Source organism: Marmota monax, unplaced genomic scaffold (genome assembly GCF_021218885.2).
Source record: "Marmota monax isolate L192 unplaced genomic scaffold, Marmota_monax_Labrador192_F-V1.1 WCK01_AAM20220418_F8-fsc00051, whole genome shotgun sequence".
Classification (NCBI taxonomy): Eukaryota; Metazoa; Chordata; class Mammalia; order Rodentia; family Sciuridae; genus Marmota; species Marmota monax.
Genome location: NW_026695202.1, coordinates 12692832 through 12709954, shown reverse-complemented (window position 1 = coordinate 12709954; position 17123 = coordinate 12692832). Strand labels below are relative to the sequence as shown.

At 46.1% G+C, this 17123-nt stretch overlaps 1 protein-coding gene across 1 annotated transcript in view; it reads left to right on the top strand.

The window, feature by feature from the left end:
• The first annotated feature begins 4607 nt into the window (after window positions 1-4607).
• The window catches only part of Rangap1 (Ran GTPase activating protein 1), a 29855-nt gene continuing 17339 nt past the window's right edge, over window positions 4608-17123 (top strand). Inside the window, exons 1-3 of the mRNA XM_046429713.2 lie at window positions 4608-4836; window positions 9767-9916; window positions 14845-14972. Of these exons, the coding sequence (XP_046285669.1) occupies window positions 9805-9916; window positions 14845-14972 (240 nt within the window). The 5' untranslated portion in view covers window positions 4608-4836; window positions 9767-9804. The remainder of the gene's footprint in view (window positions 4837-9766; window positions 9917-14844; window positions 14973-17123) is intronic.

Sequence of the window (17123 nt, the reverse complement as noted above, 5' to 3'; positions counted from 1 at the left end):
GGGGAGGCCTGGGATGCTCTATCCTTCAGTCAAAGGCTGATTCCCCTTCTGGGTAAGGCAGACTAGCTCTCAGATGAGAACTGGGAAGAAAGCAAGCTGGAGAAAGGGCAGGAAAGAGAGAGAGAGAGAGAGAGAGAGAGAGAGAGAGAGAGAGAGAGAGAGAGAGAGAGAGATATGACAAGTGTCCCTTCCAGTTCTGCAAATCCCATGATCCATTAGCTGGATGAGGAAAGGAAGGATCTTCTAAAATGTCCTGCGTCATCCACCTTCCTCTTCCCTTTGGGAAGTCTCATTCTCAGGACTCAGTGGAGTCTTAAGAAATAATACTGGGTTGAGTGTGGTGGCACATTCCTGTAATCCTAGTGACTTGGGAGGCTGAGGCAGGAGCATTGAAAGTTGGAGGCCAGTCTCAGCAATTTGGCAAGACCTTCAGCAACTAAATGAGAACTTTCTCAAAATAAAAAATAAAATGGGCTGGGATGTAGCTCAATGATTAAGCTCCCTTTGGGCTCAATCCCCAGGAAGAAGAAGAAGAAAAAGGAGGAGGATGAACACTGGAAAAGGGTGCCTGAGGATCATCCCCAAGGAAAATCCAGATAGATCTAACAGGTCCTAGCTGGAAGCAGCACAAGAATAGCATCAGGCTCACTTCAAAGCATCTCAGCCTTCTCAGGTGATGATTAATTTTAAGCAAACATCAGTGACCATTACTAGAATTCAAATTCTCCACAGTGAGGTGGGGAGAGGACCCACCTCTCAGCAGTTGTGTGAATAGGGAGGTTACAGTTCCTAGGGAGCTCCTTTCTCCTCTCTGTGTGTGAAGGAGGGGTGGTTATGATGCCCACTTCCTTTCTGGTTGTAAATATTCAGTTAGTGAGGGTGACATTAAAAAATGAGGGAACTTGAAGCACCTATGACAAGCAAGGAAAGATAAAGTACCTGCCCTAGAGACCCTTCCTGGCTGGGGAGGGAGCCATCAAGAATAGTAATTCAGGGGGCTGGGGATGTGGTTCAAGTGGTAGCGCGCTCTCCTGGCATGCGTGTGGCCAGGGTTCGATCCTCAGCACCACATACAAACAAAGATGTTGTGTCCGCCGAAAACTAAAAAATAAATATTAAAAAAAAAAGAATAGTAATTCTGGGCAGGTGCAGTGATGCTCCCCTATAATCAGGAGACTGAGGCAGGACGATCATGAGTTCAAAGCCAGCCTCAGCAACTTAGCGAGGCCCTAAGCAACTTAGCAAGACCCTGTCTCTAAAGAAAAAATAAAAAAGACTGGGGATGTGGGCTCAGTAGTTAAGTGCCTTTGGATACTCTCAATCCCTAAATCCCTGGTACCAAAAAAAAAAAAAAAAAGAAAGAAAGAAATACTAATTCTGATGGAAAAAACCCTCAGGGATACAGATCAAGTGTTGTGGGGTTTGCAGCTTACTGTGGACACCTGAGGAAGGGTGACTCATTTCTACTAGAGCAATGACCAAAGGTCTTGTATGAGGTGTCATTGGATATGGGCCTTGAAGGCAGAAAGAAGGAAGGTGGGGAAAGGACCCACTTCTCAGAAGTTGTGTGAATAGGAAGGTTACATTTCCTGTGGAGCTCGTTTCTCCTCTCTGTGCGGGAGGGAGGGGTGGTTATGATGCCACTTCTTTTCTGGTTGTAAATATTCAGTTAGCTGTGCATGAAAGTATCTGGCCCATGCCTATTTAACTCTGAGTTGCAGGTAAAGCAATGGCAAATGTGGGCTGAGTTGTAAGAGGTAACTGTGGAAAGAAGACTGCATATGTTGATAGCGACTAACTCTGGGAGCCAGAGTTCAGGGCCGTGTTTACTTATCTTTATCCTGTTTTATATGGGTTGGACCCTTTATAGTTAATACATGTTATTTATATAATGGTTAAAAAGTGTTTTGTAATCAGGCATGTTTGGCACACACCGGTAATCCCAGCAACTCAGTATGAGGCCAGAATATTTGGGTTTGAGGCCAGCCTCAGTATCTTAGCGAGACCATGACTCAAAATAAAAAATGAGGGCTGGGATGTAAAGTGTCCTGGGTTCAATCCCCAATGCCAAATAAACAAAGTACTTTATTAAAACAGAAGAGGGGTTGGGGTGTGACTCAATGATAGAGTGCGTAACTAGCATGAGTAAGGCCCTAGGTTAGATCCCTAGCACCCTCAAAAAATAAAACTAAACAGAAGAAAAGCTATTACATTTTTTTTTCTTTTTAGAGAGAGAGAGAGAGAGGAGAGAGAATTTTTTAATATTTATTTTTTAGTTTTCAGCGGACACAACATCTTTGTTTGTATGTGGTGCTGAGGATGGAACCTAGGCTGCCAGGCGATGCCAGGCGATGCCAGGCGAGCGTGCTACCGCTTGAGCCACATCCCCAGGCCGCTGTTGTATTTTTATACTTTAAACAATTCAAACCTACAGAAAAGTTGCAATGTTCAAAGAACTCCCATATATTCTTCACCCAGATTTATTTAATATTTGACTACATTTGTGCATCTCTCCATGTATGTATATGCACACATTGTTTTCTTAGCTATTTGAGGGTAAAATGCAGACTTCATTCCCCTACTTATATAAGCATTTCCCTGCTTAAAAACAAGAGCAATCTTGTTGAGATATAGAGGAAAAAACAAAGTGCTTTTCCCATTTGCTCACTGAAGAATCAACACAAAATACTTCTGTGACTCCAGATGTGTGGGGGTTTTCTCCCACACATCAAGCAAGCAATTGGTTCTGCAGCAGACACTGGCTGGGTGTCCCCCAAGGATTTTAGGAGTCCCATGTGATGAAAATGGACTCCCCCATTTTTTTTACATCATACTTATACAGCCAGTATCATAATCAAGATAAATTTAACATCAACACAATATTATCATTACGAATTTTTTGACCCCAACATCTGAGTTTTCTTTCCTTCTGGGAATTTTTGTGGAACCAATAACAAGATCTCAGGCACTAAATGAGCAGTGAAGGAGATGATGATGATGATGATGATGATGATGGTTATTTTAAATTTTTAACATTTTATTTTTTAGTTTTCGGTGGACACAACATCTTTGTTTGTATGTGGTGCTGAGGATCGAACCCAGGCTGCACGCATGCCAGGAGAGTATGCTACTGCTTGAGCCACATCCCCAGCCCCAGGAGATGATTATTATTGACCAAGAATAGGAGCAGGAGCTAACCTCTCAAATTAACTTCCCACTCCTTAGGAGTTAGGAGGTTATAGATATAGGGTAAAAGAAATGAGGGAGAAGAATAGGCTAACAAAGGGGAGAAATATTCATGTCTTTTCTGGGAATGGGCAGAGATTTTTTTCCCTGGGAATTCAGGCACCAGCTCTGTTTTGAGCCTTTTCTGGTTCTTTGCGATTGGTTGTTGTCCTAGTAATTGTCAACTGTCATGGTGCTGGCATGTGTGTGGTTTAACATGTATATGAAATTATAACGAAGTTAGAGGGTGTCTGGCTGTCACTCTGGCAGCCATCTTAGATCCAATGAGGTTCATGAGCCTACAGGAAGAGAAAGTGCTGGCCTTCAGGCATACAGCCCTCGAAAATAAGCAAGATTAGGGTTAGGTAGACCTTCGGCTATGTCACTGATTACTGCAGGGTAATACTGTCATCTGATATACAGTCAAATTTTGTTAATTGTCTCAATATTGTCCTTTATAGCAACCCCCACCCCACGGAGACTCATATCCAGGGTCACGTATTGCGCTTAGTTTACATTTCATTTATTTATTCTGCGATGCTGGGGATCAAACCTAGGGTATTGCACATGCTAGGCAAGTGCTCTATCTTTGAGCTATACCCCAGCTCACTTTTCACTTTTAATCAGCAACAGTTCTTCAGTTTTTCTTTGTCATGAAGACAAAGAACAGGTACAGACCAGTTACTACGAAGCATGTCCCTCATCTTGGGTTTCTCGTCTCATCAGATTAATTTGATGCATTACTGAGTGGATGATCCTGCTGTCCTCAGTCGATTACATCCGGAGGCTGCGAGGGATGTCAGTTTCTCCTGCTGTTGAGTTCTCGCGGACCACTTGGTTATGGCGGTGTCCGCAGGGTTTCTCCAGCATCGAGTTACTATTGCCCCTTTTTCATTGTCAAGTAATTTGCAGCTACTTATGTAGAAGCCTTCAATGTCCTTTCAATTTCATGGGATCAAAGAAAGGGAGTCTTTTCCTTCCGGAAACGGATCCCTATTTCTTGCTGAAGAGAACAAGCATCACCTCTCAGGTAGCAGCAGCCGTTGTCAATAAAGTTGTGCAAGCGGGAACGCAGACCTCTTCGGAAGGGTGTGGCTAGGCGGCCGCAAGGCCCGCCGGGAACCGTAGTCTCTGGGCACTCCGGCTAAACACCGCCCTGCGGTCTCGGCTAGCAGCCGGGAGGGCGGGCGAAGAGAAGCGTGGCGCGCCCGGGCGCGGTGCACCATGGGACTGGAAGTTTGCGGCGTGCGCCCAGCCGCGCCCCGCCGCGCCCGCGCGGAAGGACAGGACTTCCCTACCCGGTGGGCCGCGCGCGCGGGGCAGGGGGTGGCCAGCCCGGGCTCGAACAAATCAAATCGAAGGAAAGAAACTGCCGGCTTTCAAAATCCTCCTCCTCCGCCATCATCCGCCGCGGTGCCGAGAGCAGGTGGTGTAGGAGACACGAGTGACGAAAAGCCCCGGGGGCGCAAGCCGAAGGCGGCTGGGCGTCCGGACCGCTGGACAGGGGCCGGCGAGCCGGCCGGACCCGACCCGGACCCTAAATCCGTCCCTGCCGCTCTGGGCGGACGCGCGCGCTCGGGTCGCCCCACGCGGCTGCGTCGCCTGTTTACGGTAGGGCCAGGGTCCCTCTCTTCTCCCGTCACCTGCCTGGGCTGGGACGCTGGCGCCGCGGGTGTGCGCCGCTGAGCGCCTTCTGCACGCTCCCGGCCTCCGCGGCGTCTGCTGCCGCCCAGCGCTGAGCAGCCGGCGCGGGGAGGCGGCGCTGGCTATTTCACTAGTGGGTAAACTGACGCCCAAAGAGGGTGACTTTCTCGCCGCAGCCTCCCAGCCCGCGGCTGCCAGCAGTGGCGTCTCACCGGAGCGTGGGTGTTAACCTGGAGGCGGTGCGAGTCCGCCAGGGATCCCGGGTGGGGTCCACCGGCGCTGTCACGTTCCGCGGGCCCTCGCGCGTCGCTCCCTGGCCACCTCCTCCCGGCCGGCCCACGCCCGCTGGGGGCCGGCTGGCGCCGCTGCCGGGATCCGCGTGAGTCACCGCCGACACTCGTCCGGATCCCTGGACGTGCATCCAAGGACGCCTTCCACGCGGCAGCCGAGAGCGGAGGGGACGTTTCTGTATTAACCGTTTGTCTTTGCTCTTATGTTGGCCCTTTGCTGACCTTGGGCACACCAGTATCTATGCTTTGGTTTCTCAGTCTTTAAAGTGGATGGGGGATAGCGTGTGTGTGTGTGTGTGTGTGTGTGTGTGTGTCTGTCTGTCTTCGTCTTCCTGGACTGAGCCTTGAGAAGTTCTATGTCCTTTCCCCCTGGGCACCCACCACCACCATTTAACTAGCCTAAGATTGTCCCATCTTACATTTGCAGATGGTGATTGGCTTTTAGGTTAATTTTTTTTTTCCCGTTTCATCTGGTTATTCCTTGTGCACCTTCTAAATGCCAGGCCTATGCAGATAGTGATTCTGCCAAATTATACGTCAGAGCATGTTTTTTCTCTGCTAGAACCCTCTTATCAGTCACTCAAAAGTGAAAACCACGGTTCTTTTTTTTTTTTTTTTTTTTTTTGGTGGGGGGGGCATTTGAACTCGGGGACACTTGACCACTGAGCCAAATTCCCAGCCCTGTTTTGTATTTTATTTAGAGACAGCATCTCCCTGAGTTGCTTAGTGCCTGGAAGTTTCTGAGGCTGGCATTGAACTCCAGATCCTCCTGTCTCAGCCTCCTGAGCCTCTGAGATTACAGGTGTGCACCACTGTGCCTGGCTGAAAACCAAAGTTCTTAAAATGGCCTTTATGATGAATTTCTTTTTAATTATCTTTTCTCATCTCCTGTGTCCATTCTCTCTTCTGCTCTATGCTCCAACTCTACTGGCTTCCTTGAGTTCCTCCATTCGCCTGTGCGTATTCTATTCCCTACAGAGGAATGCTCTTTCCTCAGGTGTCTGCATGGTCTAATTCTTAATATCCTTCAGGTCTTGAATTAAATAGTAATTCCCTCAAAAGTCCTTCTCTAATTATTGTACTTTAAATTGCAACTCAGGAAAAAAAACACCTTATTCATTTCCTCTTTGTTTTAATCAAACATACTATGTTGTGTAAAATATATGTTTCAAGAAGGCAGGATTTTTGTTTCATTTACTGCTGTACTCCTTATACCTGGAACAGGGTTCAGTACATAGTAGTACTGTAAATTTTTGTCGAATTGTTAGCGGTGTTTACTGGTGACGAGTCCTTGCTTCCCCACTGCTGAAGTATAACACCAGAGAAGCACGCTGAGGCAAGTTTAGAGTGGAAAGTAGAAGCTTTATTAAGGACAGCAGAAAAGACTATTCCCCTGTGGAAGAGGGGGACCCAAGAGGTGGAATCCTCTTTATAGCTAAGGTCGTCTTTCAGCTTTCCTGAATTTCTGTCCTTTGTTATCTTGAAGTGATAGAATGTAGGTGGGAAGACCCAAAAGGTGAGGGGCAGAAGGGCTGGTGGAGTAATCTGGGCAGGAAAGGCCTGGGGCCATATTTGATTAGCACCTCCCTGTTTGCTGGGGAGCTGCTTCATTAACATTTCTTTAGAATGGGCTCTGGGCCTTGGGAATATTAACATTTCAATTCCCTAAGAGCTGCACTGCTTTCCTGGGTTCAATTCTCAACATGGCCTTCATTTTCGATTGATTTTACTCGATATCAGACCCAGACCCAGACCCGATTTACCTAACTGCACTAACTACCTATCTTTAAATCTGGCTTCATTATGAATACTAGATTCATTACCCATAAAGTAATTCATGCTTATTGATAAGGAAAAATCCATGGGGGTAGGGATAGCCTGACTGTTTGAGCCCAGAAGAAGCCTGAGGGTCATAGGAGAATGAGGGGATATCATAACTGAATCTGAGGGCTAGGGATGTGGCTCAGTGGTACAGCACTTGCCTAGTATGTACAGGGTCCTGAATTCCATCACCAGCATCAAACCAAGAGCAGCAACTCTGTCTGAAGGTAAGGAAATTGGGAGAAGATGCTTTCAAGGCAACACCTCCTAGTTTTTTTCTTTATATCACTCTTCCTTGGTCTTGGGTGGCCTGCCATTTCTTCATTGTCCATTCTGCCAGTCTGCTGGGCTCCAGGCTGGAAGAAACAACTGCCCCTGTTGTGATATTGTGGAGTGTGTGTGTGTGTGCGCGTGTGCGTGTGTGTATAAATTTGTCATTGTCCAGCTTTCTGGCATACAACTCCTAAAATCTTGAAGTGATGTGACTTTTTGCATGCTATTGAATTGGCTACTAGCTGGTCATCTCTAGTAGCTTCAGAATGGGGCCTGGTCATTAGAAAGATCCAGGCAGCATTAGAGGATTGAGATATTCAACCCAATCTCTGAGGAGGGAAGTGGAGCTGAAGGTTAAGCTGATCATCAATAGACAGTGATTTAACCAATTATGTCTACAATGGAGCCTCCATAAAATCCCAGGAGAACAGGGTTTGGAGAGCTTCTGGATTGCTGAGCATGTGGAATAGGTTCTTGGAGGGTGGCAGGGCCAGAGCAGACATGGACACTTTAAGCCTCTTCTCCCATATTACTGGGTATCGAACACAGGGGGACTTGAGAATTGAGTCACATCCCCAGCCCTATTTAGTATTTTATCTATTTATTTATTTATTTAAATTACTGATGGATCTTTATTTATATGTGGTACTGAGAATCAAACCCAGTGCCTCACACATACTAGGCAAGCACTCTACCACTGAGCCACAACCCCAGCCCCTATTTTGTATTTTATTTAGAGATAGGATCTCACTGAGTTGCTTAGTGCCTTGCTAAGTTGCTGAGGCTGGCTTTGAACTCTTGATCCTCTTGCCTCAACCTCCCAAGCCACTGGGATTACAGGTGTGCACCACTGTGCCTGGCTCTATATAGCTCTTCATCTGGCTGCTTGTTTATGTTTTTTATAATAAACCGTAAATGTAAGTAGTGTTTCCCTGAATTTTGTGAGCTTCTGGAACAAACTGAGCCCAAGGAGGAGTTTGTGGGAATCCTCTTTTAAAGTCAGTAGGTCAGGGCTGGGGATGTGGCTCAAGCGGTAGTGCACTCGCCTGGCATGCGTGCAGCCCGGGTTTGATCCTCAGCACCACATACAAACAAAGATGTTGTGTCCGCCGATAACTAAAAAATAAATATTAAAATTCTCTCTCTCTCTCTCTTTAAAAAAAAAGTCAGATGCCCAGGTAAACCAACTTGAGGTTTACATTAGAATCAGAAGTGGGTTCAGTCTATGGGATTGAGCCCGTCAATCTGTGGAATCTGACACCATCTGCAGGTAGAAAGTGTTGGAATTAAATTAGAGGACACCCAGTGCTGTCTGCTATAGATGAATTGCTTGGCTCAACCCACACACATCTGGTATTAGAGGTTGAGTTTGTTTTCTATATACTGGCCTATTGTGATGATGGCTCTTATTTATGATGTAGAGACTTCTGGTCTCCTAGGAATCCATGAGGGGCTACCATGGCTTGCCCAGTATCCTGGCCAGGGTTAATACCATACTTGCAGTGGGCTTAGCCCTGTGCCCCACCCCCAGAGTCATGCCAGGGTGGGCAGCAGGGCAGTCCTTGGGATGGATGACCTGGATCCCTTAGCCATCTTTGTTCTGTTTGATGAATGGGGCCTTCAAACAGAGAGCCACCAAGATGATCAGGCGGGTGTGTGCTTGGGGTAGATTCTTTGAAGCCATTGATCTGGGACTTAACTGCCATTCACTCGAAGGCAGGGGAAATGGGCAGTTCATTGGTTTTCCCAATGTCCCTACTAGGGCAGTTTGGCAGAGGAAGACTTGCAGCAGGATAGTTCTTCAGAGGCTAAACATGATCTTTTTGCTTTCTTGGTACTTCCTCCACCTTTCTAGAATGATTCGTTTTCTAATGCTATTTTCATTTCTCCCAGTGCTTTAGCTCTTGGGTTCTCTGTGGCAAGGGGCCAAGGGTCCAATTCCTGAGATGACTGATGTTCTACCCTGAGACCCTCCTCTGTAACCAGTGGTCCCAGGAGACTCCTTTATTTTTTCGGTACCAGAGAATGAAGCCACAGGTGCTTGACCACTGAGCCGCCTCTCCAACCCCCTTTTTTTTTTTAATATATATATATATATATATATATATATATATATATATTTTATTTAGAAACAGGGTCTCACTGAGTTGCTTAGGGCCTCTCTGAGTTGCTGAGGCTGGCTTTGAACTGAGGCTTTGCCTCAGTCTCCCAAGGTGCTGGGATTGCAGATGTATGCCACTGCCTGGCTGAGACTCATTTCTTTTTGGGGGTGGGTGGGTACTGAGGATTGAACTCAGGGGCACTTGACCACTGAGCCACATTCCCAGCCCTATTTTTGTATTTTATTTAGAGACAGGGTCTCAGTTGCTTTGTGCCTCATTTTTGCTGAGATTGGCTTTGAACTCGTTATCCTCCTGTCTCAGCTTTCTGAGCTGCTGAGATTACAGGCATGAGCCACCATGCCACCATCCCCAGCTTGAGACTCCTTTCTTAATAAAACTTCTGCTTCTCAGTTTGCAGATCTCCAGGGGAGCCCACCATCGTGGCCAGCATGGCCTCTGAAGACATTGCCAAGCTGGCAGAGACCCTGGCCAAAACCCAGGTGGCTGGGGGACAGCTGAGTTTCAAGGGCAAGAGTCTCAAACTGAACACAGCGGAAGATGGTGAGTGCATTGTACACTTAATAATTGTCAGGCTCTTTGAGCTATATATCTTCAGTATTTGTCTTGGCAGCTCTATGAGTGCCTATCATTGGACCTATTTTAACAATGAGTCTCAAAGATCAATTGTCCAGGAGTGGGGGTGTAGCTTACTGGTAGATGACTTGCCTAATATGCGTAACACCTGGGTTCAATACCCAGCGCTACCAAAAAAAAAATTTTTTTTCTTGTGAGTTCACATAAACATCCCTGCTGGTCTGTATGTTCACAATGGGCAGTCTCAGGAGGGAATGATAATGAGGGGAACAGTTAGTCCTAAGATACAGCTTCTGATTTCTGACTTTAGCTCTGGTACTCTTCCGACCCCTACCTTCATTCACTCCCATATTCATGAAATATCTGCTACCTTCCTCAGCTGAGGCCCTGGTGGGTTGCATTAAAAAACAGTCTCCCTGGGGCAATGTCGCAGGCCTGTAATCCCAGGGACTTGGAGGCTGAGATAGGATGATTGAGGTCAGTCTGGGCAACTTAGCAGGACTGTCTCAAAATAAATGTAAAGGAATGGGGGTGTAGCTTAGCATTAGAAGAGTTGTCTCGTGTGTGAGGCCCCAGGTTCAATTTTTAGTATCAAAATATATATATTTCAGGGCTGGGGTTGTGGCTCAATGGCAGAGTGCTTACCTGTACATGTGAGGCACTGGATTTGATCATCAGTACCACGTAAAAATATATAAATAAATAAAAGATATTGTGTCCATCTATAACTAAAAAAATTTTTTTAAAATAAATAAACAGGTAGTGTTATCCTCATTTTGTGGAAATGGAAGCACTGAGAGATTGATGTGTTGTAAGTCCTTAGCTAGTAAGCACCAGAGATGGTATTTGATGCAGAATCCCAAACTCTACCTTTCTTCACGTGTATCCCATTCACATCTCATAGCCTGTAAACCAAAACTTTTCTTATTTCATAGATAAGAAAATAGAGGCCCATAAAGGTTGAATGACTTGCCTAAAGACCTGTAGCTAGTTAGGATCAGAGCTGAATTTAAAGCTGTGCTGTAACTTAGTGTGGGACCCTGTCTCAAAAATAAAATATAAAAAAAAACTAGCTGAAGGGCTGGGGTTGTAGCTCAGCGGTAGAGTACTCATCTAGCATGTGCGAGGCCCTGGATTCGATCCTCAGCACCACATTAAAAAATAATAATAAGGGCTGGGATTGTGGCAGTGGTAGAGCGCTCGCCTAGTATGGGCGGGACCCGGGTTCGATCCTCAGCACCACATAAAAATAAAAGGCATTGTGTTGTGTCCATCTACACCTAAATAAATATTAAAAATAATAATAATAAGTAAAATAACTATAACTAAAAAATAAATATTAAAAAAAAATAAAAACTAGCTGGGGATGTGGCTCAGTGGTTAAGTACCCTGGGTTCAATCCCCAGTACCAAAAATAAATACATACATAAATACATACATAGGTATATTTTACTTTGAGACAAGATCTCACTTAGTTACTTAGGGTCTCGCCAAATTGTTGAGGCTGGCTTTGAACTCTTATATTTTGAGTGGGAGGATACTGGGATTGAACTCAGGGGCACTCGACCACTAAGCCACATTCCTGGCCCTATTTTGTATTTTATTTATAGAGACAAGGTCTCACTGTTAAGCATCTTGATTTTGCTGGGGTTGGCTTTGAACTCATGATCTTCCTGCCTCAGTCTCCTGAGGAGCTGGGTTTACAGGCATGTACCACCACACCTGTCTTATTGTTTTTGGTACCAGGGATTGAACCCAGGGGAGCATAACCACTGAGCCACATCCCCAGCCCTCTTTATATTTTTTATTTAGAGACATCATCTTGCTGAGTTGCTTATGGCCTTGTGGAGTGGTTGATTTGAGGTTGGCTTTGAACTCATGCCTGCCTCTACCGGGATTACAGGCATACACCACTATGCCTGGTTCCCAGTCCTTTTACTTATTATTATTTTTTTTGATGGTACTGGGGATTGAACCCAGGGGTGTTTACCCACTGAGGCATATCCCCAGCCCTTTTTTATATTTCATTTAGAGACAGGGTCTTGCTGAGTTGCTTAGGGTCTCACTCAATTGCTGAGGCTGGCTTTGAACTGTGTTCTTCCTGCCTCAGCCTTCAGAGCTGCTGGGATTATAGGTGTGCACCACTGTGCCTGGCTACTTTTTTTGTACTGGTATTGAGCCCAAGGTCATTTACCAACTAAGCTACATCTCCAATTCTCCAGCCTTTTTAATTTTTTAAAATTTTTAAAGTGCCAGGCAAGTGAGTGACCTCTGAACCCCCCCAGCCCCTTATTATTTTTTTTTTTAAAGAGAGAGGGAGAAAGAGAGAGAGAATTTTTTTTTTTTAATATTTATTTTTTAGTTCTCGGCGAACACAACATCTTTGTACGTGGTGCTAAGGATTGAACCCGGGCCGCACGCATGCCAGGCAAGCGCGCTGCCGCTTGAGCCACATCCCTAGCCCCTTATTTTTTATGTTGAGACAGAGTCTTGCTGTGTTGCATAGGGCCTTAGTAAATTGCTGAGGCTGTCCTTGAACCTGAGATCCTTATTTCTCAGCCACCTGAGTTGCTGAAATTACAGGTGTATGCCACCATGCCCTGCTTGCATCTCACAGTACTTTTGAGGCCTCTTGGGGTTCAGGCTCAGCCAGAGAAACTGGTTTGGACTTGCCTGGTTGTCAAGGTGTGTAAGCAGCCTTGCTCCCTCCCTTGGGCCAGAGCTGTGTGAGTCCTTGGGTTGCTAGGAACATGGTGATGCACATTCCTTTCTCTCCATAGTGCATCAAGATTCACAGGGCTTCTTCCTATTCTTTCATCTCTTTGAGATCCTTGAATAATCCTTGTGGGAAAGAGGTGACAATGTTGATATTTTATAAATGAGGAAAAGAGAGTAAGGAGATTTAAGTAACTTGTTTAAGGTCATTTATCTGGTAAATAGCAGACACAGAATTATTTTGTGTGTGTGTGGTGGGGGGTGCTGGGGATTGAACCCAGGGTCTTGTGCATACGAGGCAGGCACTCTACCAACTGAGCTATATTCCCAACCCCCAGAGCCAGAATTTTAACAGAGGTCTTACTGAGTCCTTGTTCCTATGCTTCTGAGTAGATATTCAGTAAACATGGATTTGCTATTAAATGTCATTTATTGGGGCTGGGGATGTGGCTCAAGTGGTAGCGCGCTTGCCTGCCATGCGTGCGGCCCGGGTTCGATCCTCAGCACCACATACAAACAAAGATGTTGTGTCCGCCAATAACTAAAAAATAAATATTAAAAATTAAAAAAAATGTCATTTATTGAACAGGGTTAGAGTATTAAATTTCATACAAATTGTATCTCAGCTTATCTTTACAAAATTCCTTGAGAGGGCCAAAGATGTGGTTCGATGGTAGAGTGGTTCCCTAGCATGTGCAAATCCCTGAGTTTGATCCACAACTCTCCCAAAAAATCCTTTGAGATAGGCTTTATCTCCATTTTGGGAAAACTGAGGCTCAAGGAGGTAATACAGTTTGCCTAAGAGCAAACTATAAGTAGTGGAGCTGAGAATTCAGCTTTGGCTGATAATCTGCATAGATGATTTTTCCACTTTACCACCAGTCTGTACATAGTGTCTCCTATCTTGTGGTCACTGGGCACCCAGCCTGTAAGGGACTCCTAACCTGGAGTAGGAATGTGGTGCTCAGACAACAGTTTGTTCATATTCTGAGAGATGTGAACAAAGGGCCTTAGGAAGGTAAGGCAGGGAGAGGGTCACTTTTAGCTTATTCATGGATAATGTGGCATTTGAATTGTTCTTGAAAGATGATTTGAAGGAGAAAGGGCACTGCTGGCAATGAGAACACATGAGTTAGGCTCAAGAGCTGAGACCTAGAGGGTGGGTGGGCTGGGGAGAAAGGAAATTAAAATCCCATAGGGAGGCGGGCAGAGGCCTTTCCTTGTATGTTGTGCTGAGGAACCTGGAGGCTTCAGTGTGAGCCCAGAGGGGACTCTGTATTGGCTGGAAGTGAACCAGGATGGGAGGAGGCCATGGTGCTAGTGAACAAGGCCCTTTTCTCTCCCCAGGAAATCATTTAAGAACCAAAGAAAGTACTTTGTGCTCTATGAGCAGAGTAACCAGCATACCAAACTTGTTACTCTGAATAGTAGAGGTTGGAAAGAGAAGTCCTATGAGAAGGTCTCCTGATGATTGATTATTCAGGGATGAGTGGGGTCCATCCCTAATCTGTTATGTGAGAAATGGTGGTTTTCAATTTCTTGTAACCCTGCTTGGGTTGAAAACCAGGAGAGAGGCAAGTGCACCTGTGACCCCACACCTCTTGACTCTGCTCTCCCATTCTGGTGCATTTCCTTCCAAGTTTGGTCTGTGCTCCTGACTCTCCTCAGGGCTGAACTTGTGGACAGCACAGTACCCCTGACAATACACTGACATCATGCATACAGTGTGAGTTAGCTCTTTCCTTGGGACCCTAGCATCTCCATCCCCATGTAAGCATTACCTTGAGCAGCCATCCCATCTCACTGACCTGGCTTGTCCTCAGATATCAGTTGGGGCTCCCTTTTGGAGTGGTCTCCCTGTTTGACCTGGTATGCTCCCCATAACTCTCATTTGTCAGAGTTGTCCTTGTTACAAACTGCTAGTTGATCTTTTTCCTTGACTTCTAAGCCTTTTGTACATGCCTTGTTTTAGCAGTCATTGCAGAGGAATTATGAATAGCTGTGCCCCCTGCTAGGCTTTGAGTCTGTCTGATTCTCCTCTATATATCAGGGTCTGGCGCATGGAGTATGGGCACCATAACCCTTGGAGTATATGAATGATAGGTGGTTACCAAACTCTCTCCTACCCCAGCTGTTTGTGACTCCAAAAACCTAAAGTACTGTTCTTTGGTCCTGAGCAGCTAAAGATGTGATTAAAGAAATTGAAGACTTTGATGGCTTGGAGGCTCTGCGCTTGGAGGGCAACACGGTGGGTGTAGAAGCGGCCAAGGTCATTGCCAAGGCCTTAGAGAAGAAGTCGGAGTTGAAGGTGAGATTTGCAGAGCAAGCAGGCCTGGGCTGGTTGAAAACAGCCTTCTGCTCACACTGCCACAAAATTCTATGTCCAGATCCTCCCAGGCCCCTGCCTTGGTGACTGTCACCCACACAGTTTCTCTTCCTCTGGCCATCCCAGATCACATAGCACTGACTGTGGTCCCTCTTTTTTGCAGTGAGCATTAGGATATGCTTCTCGGATGGCATTAGGAGTGCAGGAAGATTATTGGGGTGACACCTGTGAAAGAAAAACTGGAGAGAATCTTCAGTTTGCAATGCAGATCTGACACCCTTGAGGAGGAAGGATGTAGAGTTAGCTAGCAAGTACTTCTGTGAGATTGTTCTGAAAAACCCACCAGCTGGGAGCTCCAGAGCAAGGATTGTCCATTTAAAACAGTCTTGTGATAGGAGAAATGGTCAGGCCTCAGAGCTCCTGTTCTTGTAGTCAGCTGGGTATGTGCTGAAGCCAGAGGCCACAGGTCACTACTCCCTACTGCTGAGTCACATTCTTTTTTGCAGGTTAAATCTAGGTGGTTCCCCTTCTTGGCCAACGCAAAGGGCAATTCAGTCTTCTAGCCCAGGGTTCCCAAAATGGGTTCCACTGAATACCAGTCTGTCAATATGCTCTTTGAGAAAAGTAGAGGTATCAATTCAGAATTTCAGGGGTGATGGGTCAGGTGTGGTGGTGTACACCTTTAATCCCAGCTACTTGGGAGGCTGACACAGGAAGATCACAGATTGGAGACCAGCCTCTACTACTTAGTGATACTTAGTGATATTGTGTCTCAAAGGGGGGTGGGGATGTAACTGTGTTAGAGTGCTCCTGGGCTCAGTTTCTGGTACTGAAGGGGAAAAAAGTTGTATGCCACTGTGTCCAGCCTTGTGTGTACCCATTTTATAAGCCAGGGGAACTGAAGCTCGGGGGTGCTGATTCAGTGCAGGACTGTGATGCCAGGACATTGCAGTGTCTGCAAGTTTGCTTACAACAGAGCTCTTAGAGGGTATTTCCTTAGGAAGGTCATAGTCAACAAAGCCAGGGCCATTTTGCTTTTCTGCCCTCAGCCTAAACAAAAGAAGTCAGCCTGCGCCATGACCTCTGAAGAACAGGAATGGAGGACTTGTGGACCTGGAGGCTGCAGGCCACAATAAGAGTTGAACTTTGGCATGCATGGGCCTTGGTTCAGTCCTCAGCACCATCACCTGTCCACTTTGCACTGAATTTGGCTATTCCTCCTTCTTGGGGTCATTCTGAGAGCCTGGCTAACAGGAATGCTACTTGCATTTTCTTAGCTGGTGCAGACCCAGCTGGTCTCCAACCTGCCTCTCTGGAGGAAGAAGCCCTAAGGCAGGGACAGGGTGGAGCTGCCCTTGATGGCTTTCAGAGACTGGTGGTGATGCAAGATACAATGTTATCTGCCCTATGAGGTCTTGACAAAAGTGCACCCTGGGTCACCAGCTGAGATCAAGTTCATGTGAGTTCAAGCTCGTAATGCTCTACTGTTCCCTTGAAGATCATCAAGGTGTAAAGCCTTTCTCAGAGAGGATTTCAGGGTGCGGGGCAGGGAGTGTCTTGGAGTCAGCTGAGTGGTGATTGGAACCCTGTCCTGTGCCCTGGAGTTCCATGCCAATCCTTTATCTCATAAGACGGGTTTAGGAAGCTTAAGGGTGAGATACCATTGTCCGGACTATGGATTTCCGGCTATAGCTCCATGTTCCTGGTCCTAAGGATTCCATGTATGGGTGTAACTTAGCAGATCTCATGTAGGATATATAGCTGAGGTCCCTGGTTTGTGAATGATTGACTTTATTTGAAGGATATGAAAAATTTTTTCTGTAAAAGCTAAATTCCTGTTGGGTGTGGGTAATGCACACCTGTAATCTCAGCTACCCAGGAGGCAGAAGCAGGAGGATCCCAAGTTCAAGAGCAGCCTGGGCAACTTGGTCAGATCTGAAAATAAAAAAATGAAATGGTATGACATGACGTAAATGGAATAACTGGGGATATGGCTTAGTGGTAGAGCACTTCCTAGCAGGCACTGGTTCAGTTCCCTGCACTGCCAAACAAAAGTAGAAGAACTTCCCTAGTATGTAAGGCTGGTCTTGGTTCATATAAGATCTGGATGTTCAGGTGCAAGTGGCTTTGCCA